Here is a 16,278-nt window from a genome sequence, read left to right on the forward strand (position 1 = left end):
CTGCCCCAGTGTACTGGTCCAGTTAAGCCTCCTGTCCGGCCACATGAACGGCCCATGCCAGGTATCTTACCTGCGAATCCTTCTACCACACTATATAAGCAAAGATCATACACACTAGTTCCGTAGTGACTCGAGAAGATCAGATGTCAAAACAAGTTAAAACAATGCTTGTCTAAAATCTGAGAGTGTATGGCCAGCTATTTTAAAATAAACTATGGACTACAAAATAATATAATAAAAGATAAGAGAATCAAACATCCTTAAAACATCTTTAAAACATTTTCATTTACTTTTATTTTCATTTCATTTTTACCTTTAATCAACAACACGGGTCTGCTCATTTGCATTTGCATGTATACTGAATATTGTTTTTTAACTTTTAATGTTGTGATAAAATGTTTTTATGTGTTCTGATGTATTTTTTATTGACAAATTTTATTGGAAAAAGGTAAACATGTTTTTTTTCTACAAACTTTAACTGTTTAACTGTTTGTAAAAAGTGTATTGATTGTAGTTTTGGCATAATTTTTATGATTTATTTGTGATGCCCCTCAGAACAATTTTTATTGGAAGAGGCGCAATATACATAAAATACATTATTATTAATTTAAAAAAAAAACATGAAATTAATATTCTAAATGGAATACTGTACCTTATCTGTATTTATTTTTTGCGGAACAGAACTGTTTGGATTTGGTACCAAAGAAGTTTGTACAACAGGAAAGGGTTTCATGAAAGTTGCAGTTCGCTTTGGATTTGTCGTTGGAGTTTGGGTCAGAGATGTCGGTGACGGAGTAGGGGTTGAATGCTTAGTTGTTGTTGATTGCTTTGTTGTTTGCTGGCAATCAATATGTGAAGAGATATACTCACAGGATGTGCATCCAACGTCAGCAGGTTGATTTGGATCACGAGCAAACCTGCAAAAAAAAAAAAAAATTTTAATTTTAAAATTAACTTGCTAATTTTTCAATAACATATATATCATTAACTTGACAAAGAAATTATTATTGTATTTAAAAAATATGCACCCCGATTTTTATAAGGAATAATGATAATCAAAATTATAAAACACTTCCACTGTGACTGGAATGTGTTTCTAACCTTTTTTGCCATAAAAATTATGGGTAAACATTTTTAAACACCATGATGTACTGTCATCATGACCATATTTAATGTCATATGTTTTTTGTCAAATAAAATGATACAAAAGTCTACATCCATTAACGATAAATAGATTTAAAAAGCATGTAACATTGAGCGTGTTTCTACTGATAAACACAAAATAATTAATTTCTTTTAACAGCTTTTTTAATGAGTGCCAGACAACCTGCCCGCATTGCAACTGCATTTTTGGTTTTAGGAAGATCGGTTTTCGTGATGGAAATTACCTCACCATTTTTTTTTATCCACACCAACAAGGCAATATACTTCACTGTCAGTCATGATAACGAAGAGTATGACACAGTGTGCGACGAGAAGGTGAATGTTTTCGGCTGTACTCATCGGCACAACAAACGAGCGACCAAATGAGTGTTGCAGCTAAAAGGTGCACAGCCAAAATCGGTCACTTACCGTACAAGTATTGCATGTTTTTAATCGCCCTTTTTTAATCGCTTTTTTCAAACTGCTCCCGTTTCTAATGTGAGAAAGAAAGCAACTTTTCGAAAAAGCAATTTTTAATCGATTTTTTCTTTTAAGTAGAATCAGGCCCATTGGGGAAGGAGGATTTTTATGACACATTTGACACAGAACATTTATTTAGGAGTTTATTTAGTGCAGGTTAATGGCTGGTTTTGGTCTGGGGTGGGGGGAAGGGGCGAAAATTTGGAATGTGATTACTTACCCTTGTAAGCAATCTCCACATTTTGCATCTGATGTTCTTGTACATTCATTTTCCTCTTTCATTTTGGCGTCAGCACAGGTGGCACAACGGCTACAGTGAGTTCGATCAAACTCCTGTTTATCTTGGTAGTAGCCAGAAAGGCATGGTATACATTGAACAATTCCACCGATCCCATGACCACATTCGATCTAGAGAGCCACAAAAAATAAAATAAACCCTGCCTATCATTGTCACCACCCAGGTTAGACAGTTCAGTACTTTGTATATGACTGTATCAGGGACATATCCAGGATCTTCAATGGAGGGTACGAGGAGTTTAAAAATAGACCGACTGAGGTGAGGAGAATAGCTGGTTGAATCACGGCTTTGCTTCAATTACTAATGACTATAGACTGCAACTTTAATGCCTTGATAAAGATCTAATGATAGGTTGCTGGTTTGAGCTGCTCCTCCCCCAGGGTTCAGTTGGTGGAACCAAGTGCTATCGGAAGGACTTTAAACCAGAGATCTAGTGTATACATCTGGCTTGTGGGCCCTTTAAAGTGCCCATTGGGAGACAATTAGGAGTTAACCCGGTGCTATGGTTCATCAGCCTGATTGGAATGATGTGAACATGGAGTTATTAAACACACCAATAAGCAATGGGTTATTCTCCTACCTTTACCTCTACCCTCACCCTCTACCTTCACCCAAATAACAATAATTTTAGTTCGGTAAAAATCACCATCATTAGGATGAATTAAATTGATCAATAAATCAACTTTTATGTGACATGGCCATATATGGCCATGACAATGTCATTACACCCAAATATGGGCATCACAGTTATTTGTCACATAAAATTTGATAGCGTGGAGAGAGCTATATATTAATAAATAATATAAAGGGCCATAATATAATAATATCATTATTATTATTATTATTACATTATGGCCTTTTAATAATAATAATAATAATAATAATAATAACATGCGCTAACTCGGACTTAGGAGAATATCTTTTGTGTTATTTTCCCATTAACATCTTTTTATTTTCCCCTTAATGTCATTTTTCAATTGTTCTCTAATTTCTCCATTGTCTAAGTTTCCCTTAAGGTAGGTTTTAGTAACATAACAATAAACATTAACAATAATAATGATATAATTATATCACATTTCTAAGGCTTAATTCTCAAATGTGTTTACCCAGATTTTTTCTCTTATTGTAAAGTATCTTACATAGTGTTTTTATTTGTTTTAAATGAACTTGTTTCTTACTACGTAATTTATGTATTGTATATACAGTAGAGAGAAATCAAACAAATTGAATTCAGTTCAATCAAGAAATCAGTAAGTTACAGTGCTCTGGTTTACTATACTTACATCTCTTCTATAACCTTTGGGGCATTTTATGCATTTTTTACAGGCTCTGGCATCTTTGTCCCAAAACACATCAGCTGAATTACAATTGCTTTTGCTAACACTGCCTACAGGTAAACTTACAACCTAAAAGAAGTATAGTAGGAAAATTATCAGTTTTAAAATTTCACCATGAGCACACAGTAGGCTGCGGGGTAGAGGGCACCCTCCGACTACCACCATGACAGCAAATTAGTTCTACCTAAAGTGGGTTAAAATACTACTGGATCCCAGTGGTAGCTCTAGGAATTTTTCTATAATAAATTGAGCAATATATATATGACACACATGGAAATAGCCAATGCACTGTTTTGTGTACAGAATTTGTGTATATTGAATAACAATAATGTTAGTGGGAAGTAATAAATAATGGGAAGACAAGTTTTAGTCCTTTTTACCATGAAATGATCTATAGAGTCCCAGAAGTTAGTCCCATCATTAAGTTTATAACCATGCACAGCAAAATATATTTAGATACATCTTGAAAAATCATATAATAATAGATCTCCCAGATGGTTCTTCCCACTTTGTTACCCATGTTGAGTGCTGGTCGTTAAATAGGGATTCTACAGTATTATTAAATAATGTTTTAATAATAATTTACATAAAAAACTATTGAAAGAAGAATAGTAGGCCGATTATCAGTTTTAAAATCTTATCATTGGCATACAGTTGGCTGTGGGATGTAGAGGCACCTAACACCCACCATGACAGCAAGTTAGTTCCACTAAGTTGGTTAAAATACTACTCCCCCTACTGAATGCCAGTCGCTTCTCTAGGATATATGATCATGATGACATCACATCATGACTTTTGTTGGGGACATCCCTCCTCCCCCCACCACATATTTAAATAAAATTATATAACTTCAATATATACAACAAACAATATAAATAAAAAACCCTCATGTTATTTCTAGACTCAGAAATACTAGGTGGGTTAGTGTAAATTGACTAGATAGATTGGATCCATTATCTCTATATAAATACAGGTTTATTTATTATTGGGGGGTGCTGGGTGGGATGCGATTGTACCGAATACACCCTTGAGATCGCACCTCAGATGGACTAGAATTAAATTGAAATATGAGGCACCTAAATATTTGTTATAATTTCTAAAGGGTTATGCTAACAAGTCAATAATGCTTCCAAATTTGGGCATGTACCTGCTATAGGTAGCTTCACCGGGACAAAACTGTATTGTTAATGCACAAATAGTAACAGGATGCACAGTACCTTTTGCAAGTCTGAGTGTTTGAACAGCTAATTATGACATAATGACATCATCCCTTTGTAATGTCAATACAGTGTTGGCTCTGGAAGTTAGCTAACAGGGGTCCAACTGTTTAGTTATTTATTAATATTTAAAACTGATACAATGTTTAGAGAAAACCATGGCCCATAGGCCCAACACAAATGGGGGATCCTCTCAGTGCAATAAAAATAGTTAAACAATATTATATATACCAGGTCTCCCTCCAATTAAAGACCACATTTCTAAGGCCCGGTTGAATGCCTATCTTTTATCATTAGCTGTTCTTTCCAATTAAAGGTTCCCTCTATTTTAGAAACCAAAGACCATGGTGGACCCTACTGAAAATTTTCCCTCCAATTAAAGACTACTATGAAATAAATATTGATGTTATGTAATTTTTTTTCCCATAATAAATTGAATTTTGACTTATACATAAAAAAACTATTAGCCAATGGTTTGTTTATAAATAAGTTTGTGTAAATTGAATAATGAGGTTAAATGCAAGTTTTTTTCTATAATAAATATACGACTTGCACAATGAAATACTTGCCAATGCACTGTTTTGTGTACAGGGTTTGTGTATATTGAATAACAATAATTTTAGAGGCAATGTAAGTAATAGTTAATGAAGACAGGGTTTTGGCCTGGTTACCAGGGAATGATTTATTAAGAGCTCCACAAGTCAGTGCAATCATAAAGGTTATGCACAGCAAAATTATATATTTAGATATTTTAAGAAAACTCATTTAAATTGATCTCCCAGATGTAGATTCTTTCCACTTGTGACCCCCTGTTGAGTGCTGGTCTTTAATTATAGGGATTCTATAAATAATAATAATGTATATTTTTATACAGTGTATATTGCACAGTACCACTACGTCCTTGCTTTACATCAAATTATAAAACAAATAGACACCAAATACCACGGTTTTGGCAGACCAAACTTAAACTTTACTGAAAATACTGTATATAGTGATCTTAGTGTAGTTTTTTACAAACTACAGTTATCAATATTTCCCAATAAATTAGTTTGATATACATCAAAAGCTGAGGTTTTGCGTATACAGTGTTCCATATTGAATACCAAATGTTAGTGGGACAGGGAGTGTGTTTTTCTAATTAAACGGTTATATTAGACGAGCACAGAACTTGATGTGTGGCTCTACCAAGAAATAGTTTATGAAAGTCAGTAACAGCATAAAGTAATCCATTCTAAATCACTATGTAAGTTTTAAAAAAAAACAGTTTCCAAATATTCCAAAATCAACAATAGTTTATCATCAAAGATTTTTATAATTTCAAAAAAAAAATGTTTTGAATATACTTTTCAGTTAGATTTATTGATATTTTTCAGAAATTTTTTTAAATCTTCTTATACAAAATGTAGAAACCTGAAAATGTTCAAAATTTAGATTCTCGAGCATTTTCGGTGCTTGTGTGAGATTAAAATTTGCGACAAACGGCGGGTTATGCCAGAGCCGGTCACATTATAGTAATTTTAACAACCAAGCTACAATTCACTATGAATATGCATCTAGCTACCTTTTTTTATTTATGGTATTTAAGAATCAATAACAGCATACAGTACCTGTACATCCGTTCTAAAAATACTTTGGAATAAAAAAAACCTTTCCTAAATTACTATCCTTACATAATTTCCCCCTAAACAGAGATATTTAAAGACTATTTTATCTTATGGATTCTAGTTACAGATTAAAGTTGCTAAAGACTACTAAATCCTCTCGATCATTAGGTAAGGGGGTGATTTTTAAATACTTGAGCGGGATTTTTTTTTGGGGGGGGGGTGACATAAATATTTTTTGGGGTGTGCACCTACCACCACCCCCCTCCCCCCAAAACTTAGCACCTGTGCACCTCCTATAAAAACCAGTGGTTGGATTAGCAAAATGAAATGTTTATAGGTCTGACCACTTTAAATTTCATGCAATGTACAATTATAAAAAAAATTATTTACTAAATGTAAATTCAAAAAGAAATGACAGTAAAGTACAATATTAATTCTCATTACCTTTAGCATTTCAATCAGTTGAATGTTAACAACAGTTTCTATACTAACAATTTAGGACACATCCTGGTTCTATATTAACATAACAATTGGTATTTTCTTGGTAGCTTGCAAGGTATGCTTTTAAAAATGAAAGTTCTGTTGGTTGGCATGACACCAAAGTATTGTTAACAATTATTTACAGATGAATATGTTTCATACTTCAATTTCAATCTATCCATTTACATGGGTGGCAGCCAGCTGACCAATATTATACTGAAATAATACATTTTTATAATTAAAATAAAATTATTAATATTATTATTGAGTGCGCCATGTTCAAAATGCTATAAATGTGCACATAAGAGTGGATTAAAAACAAAATGGAGAAAAAATAAAAGAAAATTATATCAAAATTTAAGTCTAAGGGTGCCCTTTATGGCCATCTAGATGTGCAAAAATCATTTTTTTTTTTTCTGCTTGGACCAACCTTTGAAAGTTGTCAGAACGTAAAAACAAATCATTACGAAACTTACCGTAACTAATGATACACTCAGAGTAATAATAGCTGATATTTGCAGGCATACTATATTCATCTTGATATTACCATTCTCCGCAACTGTAAAAGATCAAAAACTATAAAACTAAAATCCTATGTCCTCACTGAGAACAATTAAGCCCCACCTCCCCCACCCGGTCAGACAGAGCATTATTAAACTGGCCATAATTTTTTTTTTTTTTTTTTTTTTTTTTTTAAAGGTTAGTGGATGCTAATGGCATCAGTGTTGCATTTCCAGGAGCGAACCAAAGATAAGTCTAAGACTGAGAGGGGTGTGGCCCTTCCAGGATCGTATTCAAAGGCTGTGCTATGCTTACATCAAAGTGATACAAATCCCAACGCACTGATTGGTCAACTTAATAATAATATCTGTACTACTTCCTCCAAATTTACATATACTGTACAGTAACTTGGCTTTACCCTAACCTTAAAAATAATTCTTGCTATCTTAATGCACTATACCTCTGCTGGGTAAGCATAGATGCATAGTTAGGCATATTCAAAAATCTTTTTTTTTTTTCCAAAAAACAACCTTAGTCAAATTGCAGTTTACTCATAAAAAAAACTGTCGTTTGATTGAGAAATGACTTACTAGGCAACCTGGAAATCATCAATGCAAACGGAGAGTTTAAGTTATAGCCAAAGTCGTTGTGGCTATAATAAAGGTCTCAAATATTACCCGCTGAGAAGAGACCAGGCCTAGTTCAGATGTGTATAAGAGACAGCCATGACAGAAAATCCTATTTTTTACCTCATGTGTAATGGAATGTTCATTGCGTCATCCTAATGTACCTACCCAAAAAAGTTGAGGAAGTAAACCTCAAGAAATAGGAAAATAAATACTTTGAATTGCTCGTTCAATAAGAATACAAGGCTATCAACTTCCTGTAAGTCACAGATAGTGAAAACATTATTAGTTTTTAATGATTTACAGATGACATTTTTTCTTTTTCAAATTGAGGAGGCTATTGCCAGGACTTTTATAAAATGTAGGCCTACATCTCGGATTGTTTTTAAATATTAAGTTAATTACATTTGCGTGGTATAGAAATGACATTATAGTTAGCCCTACTAGCTATTACTTTCAATCGTTACCATATTCCAATCGTTACCAATGAAAACGTCAAGTCAATCCAGCAGCATAAAGAAGTCGCTAACTATTTTACATCATAAGTACTTTCCCAAAAAGTTATATTTAGCCCAATGAACTTTTGGACAATGCACTTTGGGACAGAACGATTCAATAATTTGCAGTCATTTCATATTTTAGATAAGGCCTGCATGAAATTAAAAAAAACAAAAAAAAAACAAGCGCAAATTGGTATGAAGGCTTTCTGTTTCATTGGCATCGATTTCGTGGATTACAAGGGCGGATACAAGAATTCTGAGCCGGGGTGGGAGCGAAGCGGCCCATCGAGAACCGAGGGAGGAGGGTTCTGGGAGGTGTTCCCCCTCCCATATGCTGGGGGACGGGGCCGCTAAGGGCCCCTGTGGGGGTTCCAGGAGGCGCCTCCTGGAAGCTTTGCCTATTTCGCTTATAGCAGATAACTCGTCCAAAAACCTTCTCAAGCTCAGGGGTCGTCTTATAGGCCTACTTGGGTTGCCTTACATGGGAGTAGGATATACGGTAAATATTATTGAAAGGCAATTTAATAAAGGCAAATAAATTTTATAACATTCTGTAATAACTTTTTTTAAAATTTTTTGCACAGACTAATATAATCACAAGATAAATCATATTACTGTGAACTACTGTCCCCGATCGGAGTTTCGGAGATTAACACAATGAGTTTATGTTTGCACGAACAATCGTCATCGAATAAAATATTTGGTAGGTTAATTTTTCTTGGTTGCCTAATAGCAAATCCTTTTTTCTTTAACGATCTTGAATGGATGTGAATTGAGCAGAAAATGTGAATAATTTCTGTTGGTGATTTTCCTGTACTACAATGTAAAGACAGCCTATTATTATTTAGTTTAATTATTATTATCATCGTTATCATTCTTATTATAAACTTAGGATAAAATAAGGTCATAATTGGGTTTTACTTTTTATATTTTCGAAAGTGGGCGTGACGGCCACCGCTGCCGGGGGGGGGGGGCGAGCGCCCATTCGCCCACTGCTGGATCCGCCCCTGAATTATTATTATTAATTCTGGCACTCACTGCGTCGGAAGAATGATTACACAAGTACTGTATTGAAATACACGCCATCGTGTTGGGATTCAATATTTCGACATTAATTATGTCATCATCAGGAATAACAGAATAACGATAACAATTACGATCAACATTGCAGTATCCGCTGCTTATTTGGACTTGGCCATCAACCCTGGCCATCAGGCGCAAGCTCGGTGGTCTAGAGGTATGATGCCAGGCTAGTGATCTGGAGATCGTGGGTTCGAATCCCACCAGAGAACTATTCGCAGTTGTTTATACACGTACTTGTACATTTCCACGTCAGGTAGGGCAATACACCTATACTCTGAGCATTGCTGTAATAATATAATTATACATAGGGCCTAATATGAATCATCGTTTCTTCGTAGCCTCAGCGGTTGGTGCAAGGGCGCAGATCTGTTTCGAAATGTTGGAGGTGGGGGGTGGAGTGGGGTTTATGAGACCACACCCGGCCTCAACCTCACGATGGTTGGGGCTGAGGTGCGAAAATGGAAATAGTGCCTCTAGGTAGCCGGAAATGACACTCTTATAATACTAAAAAGCGATTTGCGGCTGTTATAGAGATCCGATCTGTATTGTACCATGGAAAATATAACTTAATTGCCTTTGATATACATTTACTTTTACTTTACCTACTTCGTGTGCCGAAAATATTTCTCATAGGCCTACTTCTAAAATTATAAAAAAGCACGCACACTCGAGTCGTGTATGGTAGGGTACTGTAATTCAGACATTATTAATGATACCGGTAATAATGTCGGGATGGATGTATAGTACTGTACTCAGGCTGATACGCTTTTTCGTTAAAACCTGTGTCGTTTCAACAACTATCAGGTAGCATCATCTTTACTTGTTTTTCATTGTTCTTTTACAGGTTAGCGGGTTAACATTATAAGGTCATATTCATTGAGGTATGTAATAATTTGATCTTGGACTTTCGCATATATACCACTAAAAAAAATTACAAATTAAAAAATAAAATTCGATTTATTGTCAAAATAGTATTACTAAAATCGGAGAGACCACTGCTCCTCTAACCTATCGGTGGTACAATTCTTAGTTGACATGCAGTCAGATTGCGTCAAGGGCCCCGAATGTACTCTTGAACCAGGGCCCCTCACAACCTCCACTGAAGAAGGGGACTTTGGTCCCGTCCCGAATAGAAGGGCTGCAACCAGGGGACTGCATGATGATGCAGCTTACCAACCTTCAAAATAATAATTACAGTAATCGATAAACAATGGGGGCGCTATTTCGATGATAATCGACGAGCCGATGCTCTTCTTCACTTTCTGTGCGCATGTTGCTCTGTGTATGGAACTCAGAATCTTCGACAAGTTGATTATCAGTTTTATTTAGGAGTTAATTGAAGTCAATGTCTTGAAAATCACAGTTACGAAACCACGCGGTAAGATCTGAAGTATATAATTTCTGTTTATATGGTTTTATTGTAAACTCTTTTGATAGTTGTCATTCGCGCGCCGTCAGCAGCTGTAGGCCTCCTGTGTGTGTGTGCCACCGGGAAATGTTGCATTTCTTGTTTGCGTGCACGACGAATGTCATTCATTCTACCTCACTGTTGCCGTTCGGATGCTCACGAATTCGAGAAGCTAGGGGAAATCAGAACATATTTGAATTTAAGGAAGTTTCAGTAAAAACGACCTCGTTTCTTGTAATTCATGTTTGTCTCTGGCTTCCTCTCTATTTACATTGATTGAAGTTTAACAGCTTGGCCTAGCCTAGGATATGTTGTATTCATTGTCTAAAGTAGTGCAGTTCTTTTTAACGAAACTACTCCCCCTGTAGTTTTACTTATTCTTACTTTCCAAAAAAAACAACATGTTGATATTTAAATTTCGTATGTGTATTGAATATTTAAACATTAAATGATGTATATAATGTTTGAAAAAGTTGAACATTAATGCAGATTAAAGAAAATATATGAGTTTGATTGTATTAACAGAGGGGGTAAGTGCTTTTTCTTAATTCAACAAAGATGGCCGCCCTCATTATTAATAAATAAAAGTTAAATTTGGTGTTGTGTTATAATATACCGCTTAATAATTGTCAACATGCACACAGTTCTTATATAAAAAATATATTGAATATTCTGCATTAAAAGTTTTGTTTATTTGCAAACAGTAAATTGCAAATATACATTTGCATAATTTATTCAATGTTTTGAATATTCATGTTGAACATAGATAATGTTCTCAGATGTATAATTTATTTGAAACATGTTCCATAGCCTTATATATAGAACAAGAATTTTGAGACTATGCAAATCAATGAAGTATTCTGAATATTATATAAAAGAAATAGTTCTATTGTACAAAAATATTTATTTATTGGCATACTACTGTAATAACAATTTTGTGAATGTGATACCTTATATTGAATTCAACAACAGCCTACACAAAGGTGTATTAAAAATGGTTTCGAGAGGGAGGGTGGGGATTTTGCTAAAGCCAAATATTACCCTTGGGTTGTTTGCTGGTGCATTGATATTCAAAGTAAAACATGATTTAGATAATGCAAACAATATCTACTAACTATTTAATAAAACAAAAAGAACAACAAATAAGAAACCCTGATGGTTGTGTTTTACAGTCGGATCTAAATAAATTTAAATTTTATTCTCTACAAATTTCCTCAGTAATTAAATAAGCAACATGCTTTTGAGAAGTGTCTTGAGTTTAAAGAATGAGGTTAACTGTAAACGTCTACTGAAAAGAGTCACCAGTTTTGCTTTAAATTCTGTCTTCTTTTCAGATTGATTCTATACAATTTTTAAGGATTAAAGTAGGAATATATATTTAATAAAACACTGGAAGGCGTAAATTTCACTTTATCATTAACCAGCAAAACGTTTACTGGCATGTAAATTTTAAAGTCAGGCTCCGGAGGAAAAACAATTTTTGATATGTTGTATAACTGATTTTTCTAAGACAGAAAAAAGTTGTTTGATGAAAAACTTGGGAACGGTGAATGAGATACAGATTTTTTAATATTTAAATACTGGCGGAATAAGGTGTAAAAATGGGCAGTTACGCCTCTTTTCCCCCCAATTTTTAAATAGTAAAAAATCTGTATCTCATTCACTGTTCCCCTGTTTTTCGTCAAACAATTTTTTTCTGTCTTAGAAAATCAGTTCTACAATGTATCAAAATTTTTTTTTCCTCCGGAGCCTGACTTTAATCAACAGATAATCTCCATGACAATGCGACTACAGAGAAGCATCTCGTTTTACAACGCGTCTGGTATCCTTGTCGTTTAACAATGTCTATTTTAACTGATCTTCTGGTTTTTTGCAGTAAATTTTTATCGTTTTAAATTGGACAAATCATCTGAGATTCGCATTAGGGAGTTCCGGTTTTCAGAAAGTATTTTATTATTTAGAAAGAATGGGAATGATTTTTGGACTAAAAAATGCTTTTGTGTGAAATTCGGATTTCTGGGCATTGACTATAAATAGTATTATTCTACGTTAATAATTTTTCTCAAATATGTGCAAGTCGAAATCTGTATAACTTAAAATTTTCATGCCAGTCCTATTAGATTCTGCATTATTTTGGACCTAAACTGAATTGTTACGTGCAGGTCAGCTTCATTCATGCATTATTGGTGTCACTCAAACTTGTTTGGAGGGTAATCTATGAGAATAGGCTAGTCAAAACAGCTAAGTCTGCCTGCAGTGATATTTTCCATCCCACAAATTCAGGCTAGTCAAAACAGCTAAGTCTGCCTGCAGTGATATTTTCCATCCCACAAATTGTCTCTTTAAAACAGTGAGAAGGTTGCCGTTGCAGGAGTTTGAGTGCCAACAAAACAAGATATAGAAATAGTTTCTACCCATTTGCCATTACCTGTAGGGTCCTAAATAATACTCTTTAAATTGTAAATAGAGTATGCAGGCTGCGGTCCTATACAGTAGAATATGAGCGACCCTACCATGGGATACATACGGTACTGTAGTTCATTAATTTTTGTTTAATTTGTGATGTTGTATTATGAGCAAAAACAATTTCTACAGTATGTCTGACAATGATAATAAAATATATCTGTATCTGTATACAGTAATGCATTGCTTGTGTATCAGTATATTGAAGGATACTATAGACCGAGGCCTAATGATCTGCAAAAATTTGCATAGAAATTGGTCCTTATTTGCCTAAGCGAGTGTTGATGAAATTCTAGGCCTAATTTTTGTGCGAAATATAGCCTATTTCCATACATCGTTATTTTACAGTCTGGCACTACTTTGTGCTTTACATGTAATTGGTATTTATTTTTTATTCCACAGGACATGACTTGATTCCTGGAAACAACAACTTCTTAACATCATCTTTTACTTTGCTATCTTCTTAAACATGGAAGTAAGTAAAGACTACTGTTTGTACTAAGTTCTTTATTTAACAAGCTACAGTGAGTCTACTTGCCAATTACCAAGGCTATTTCAGAATTTCCACACAAACCACTGCGAACAAATTTGAAATTTTAAACTATTTTTTCTTATATAACTTTGAATATTAAAGACCTGTCCAGACTATCAAATTAAATTTGAAAAAAAACATTTGACACGCCTAAATATGGTCATGATGACATCACATTATGACCATATATAGTATAATGCACATCATGACTACAGTATAATGGCATAACAACAGTTTTTTGAAACAAAATTTGGTTGTCAAGATAGATCTTTAGTTGCTAAAGTGTTCACATTTCCACATCCCATTATTTGCAGGAAATGGAAGGTCCTAAAAGCGTTCTCAATTACTTTTTGTCTTAGGCACTTGTATCTTGTTTATCCCTCATTAAAATTTTATTTCTCTATTTTGCAAAATATGACATATGAAAAGCTTAATGTTACAGTGCACTGTTTTCATACAGTTTACTCACTTTATTCTCAATTTTGCCATTACTTTTTACAGATGATCGGTGTCGGGCCGTAAAACACATGGTGTTTTCTAGTCAAATATGTTTGCCGGGCCGCACACATAGGGTTTTTCATTCATTTTCGTGGGCCGTACCTTGCCCACCTGTGTTTTAGGCCTTTTAAAGACAATTTCAAAAAGTGCCTTAGTTTTACCTAACAGCATTTATTACGTCAGAGATGAACCACCTTTTGGGGATATTGGTCAAAACATGGTGGAATATCAACATTTAAAAAAAATATTTTTATTGCACTAAACTATTAACCTTTATACCTATTCATCATACTACCGTATGTTGTTAAGTTAAAACAGCATTGTTTTTAACGATTTGATGAATGTCTGCCCGAGAAATGTCTGAAATTGTAAACTTTGAAGGGAGATTTCTCGAATACTGTTCTTTAAACAACTGTATGATCCAAAAAAAATTCAGATTTTGAAGCTCTCATTGTACTGTTTAATCCTGTATTAATATCTAAAAAAGGAAGCAGTTTGGCGTAGCGGGAACTGTTTGGTTTCCCAACCTCGAGGTTGGGGTTTCAATCCCTCGCTGTGCATTTCGCTCGTGTCCTTGGGCAAGGCACTTTATCTACTTTGCTTCTCTTCACCCAGGAGTATAAATGGGAACCTGGTGGGGTTACCTGCTCCTGCGCTGATTACCAGCAGCAACACTTAGCATGTGGACCCAATAACCAGGGAAAAGAACTGCGCTTTATAACTGCAAGGAAGAGGCGCATTATAAATGACCGTACCAATACCAATACCAAACTAAAAATCAATTTTTTTTTTTACGAGGAGTGACTTGATTGGCTTGTCATTGCCACATACTACATGGTGTACTAAAAACTGATTACTGTAAAGCCCTTTCTTTCGCGGCCCTATATTTTTGCAGTATTACAATCTTCGATATTTTGATTTGATAAATAAAGTCCATTTATATTAGGGGGTTCGTTAAATTACGATATGAGGGTGGCGTATTTAGAGATGATTAAATCATCCGCCTATCAATATGCCGACAAGTTGAGTGTTGGTGTATTCAACGCACTATCTGCGTTTCGTATTGTAGTAGAGATCGCTGATGTGTACAGCAAACCGTCTAAAACCAAGTGAATAAACTGCAGCCCGCGCCTAACAATTAATTCTTGACACGGGTGTGTGTTTTGTTCATGAAATAGAAACTTAATTTATGAAAACAATGACATGATTTTACGTTCGTAAAATCGGGAATTCGTAAATGAGGGCGTAAAATTGGGAATTCGTAAATGAGGGGTTCTACTGTATTTACAAACTAATGTCAATTCTCCATGCACATGTTCAAGGTTATTCTTTTGTTATATAAACATTCAATTCTAGTTCATTGTAAAACACACTCTCTCCATGCCTTTGGTTTGTATTGAGGTACATTACAATACAGTACAGTAATTGCAGGGCTTAAATTTATGGCTTGAGCCCTGTCCAAATACCTCACGAATAGATGAGTAACTCATTGTTTTGCTTTTTTTTTTTCAATTAGCAAAGGAGAAGTAGAAGGGGCATGTTTAGAAGGTATGTATCAGTACAGTATTACTAAAGCTTTGTCTAGACTACAAAGGCATGTGACAAGCCTAAATATGGTCATGATGATATCACATGACCATATTATAGGCACATCATGACTATATATTGACACACTAAAAAGATCATTCTAGTCCTCATCTGTCCTAGTATTACTGGTAAACTACTTCATTAAAAAATTATAAGTGATTACAATTGTCATTTCTAATTCTTTTGGTAAAGTCAACATTTTTGTTTTATCATTTGTTGTATCGTCCCACTTTTATTTCATCATAATGATGTACCTACATAGATATATTTATTTTATTTTAATTTAACATCCAACAGCTGAATCTCCCATTACAGGATGTCTTAGACATACAATATATAAAATATAGTAAAATACAAACAATAACATATATATATATATATATATATATATATAAGTGAAAGGCAAATGGGAAGCACCCATAAAACAGCAAACGGCCATATAATGCAAAACAATTTAAAATTAAAATTAAAACGGAACAGTAGAGAAAATCCGATCAGAATGACAAAATAAACTAAGTATC

At 34.3% G+C, this 16,278-nt stretch overlaps 2 protein-coding genes across 2 annotated transcripts in view; one reads left to right on the forward strand and one right to left on the reverse strand.

Annotated features, from left to right (window-relative positions):
- The window catches only part of LOC117124902, an 18,427-nt gene extending 11,255 nt beyond the window's left edge, over positions 1–7,172 (reverse strand). The window contains exons 1-4 of the mRNA XM_033271239.1: positions 7,036–7,172; positions 3,205–3,327; positions 1,844–2,031; positions 653–917 (exon numbers count right to left, since the gene is read on the reverse strand). Of these exons, the coding sequence (XP_033127130.1) occupies positions 653–917; positions 1,844–2,031; positions 3,205–3,327; positions 7,036–7,095 (636 nt within the window). The 5' untranslated portion in view covers positions 7,096–7,172. The remainder of the gene's footprint in view (positions 1–652; positions 918–1,843; positions 2,032–3,204; positions 3,328–7,035) is intronic.
- Positions 7,173–10,486: 3,314 nt separating this feature from the next.
- Positions 10,487–16,278, forward strand: part of LOC117124898 (transcriptional regulator ATRX-like) — a gene marked incomplete in the record, with an annotated part of 31,406 nt that continues 25,614 nt past the window's right edge. Inside the window, 3 exon segments of the mRNA XM_033271231.1 lie at positions 10,487–10,647; positions 13,543–13,615; positions 15,687–15,718. Coding sequence (XP_033127122.1) covers positions 13,610–13,615; positions 15,687–15,718 — 38 coding nt within the window.

Source organism: Anneissia japonica, unplaced genomic scaffold (genome assembly GCF_011630105.1).
Source record: "Anneissia japonica isolate Jap-2015-1 unplaced genomic scaffold, ASM1163010v1 scaffold1881_len754168_cov175, whole genome shotgun sequence".
NCBI classification, from domain to species: domain Eukaryota; kingdom Metazoa; phylum Echinodermata; class Crinoidea; order Comatulida; family Comatulidae; genus Anneissia; species Anneissia japonica.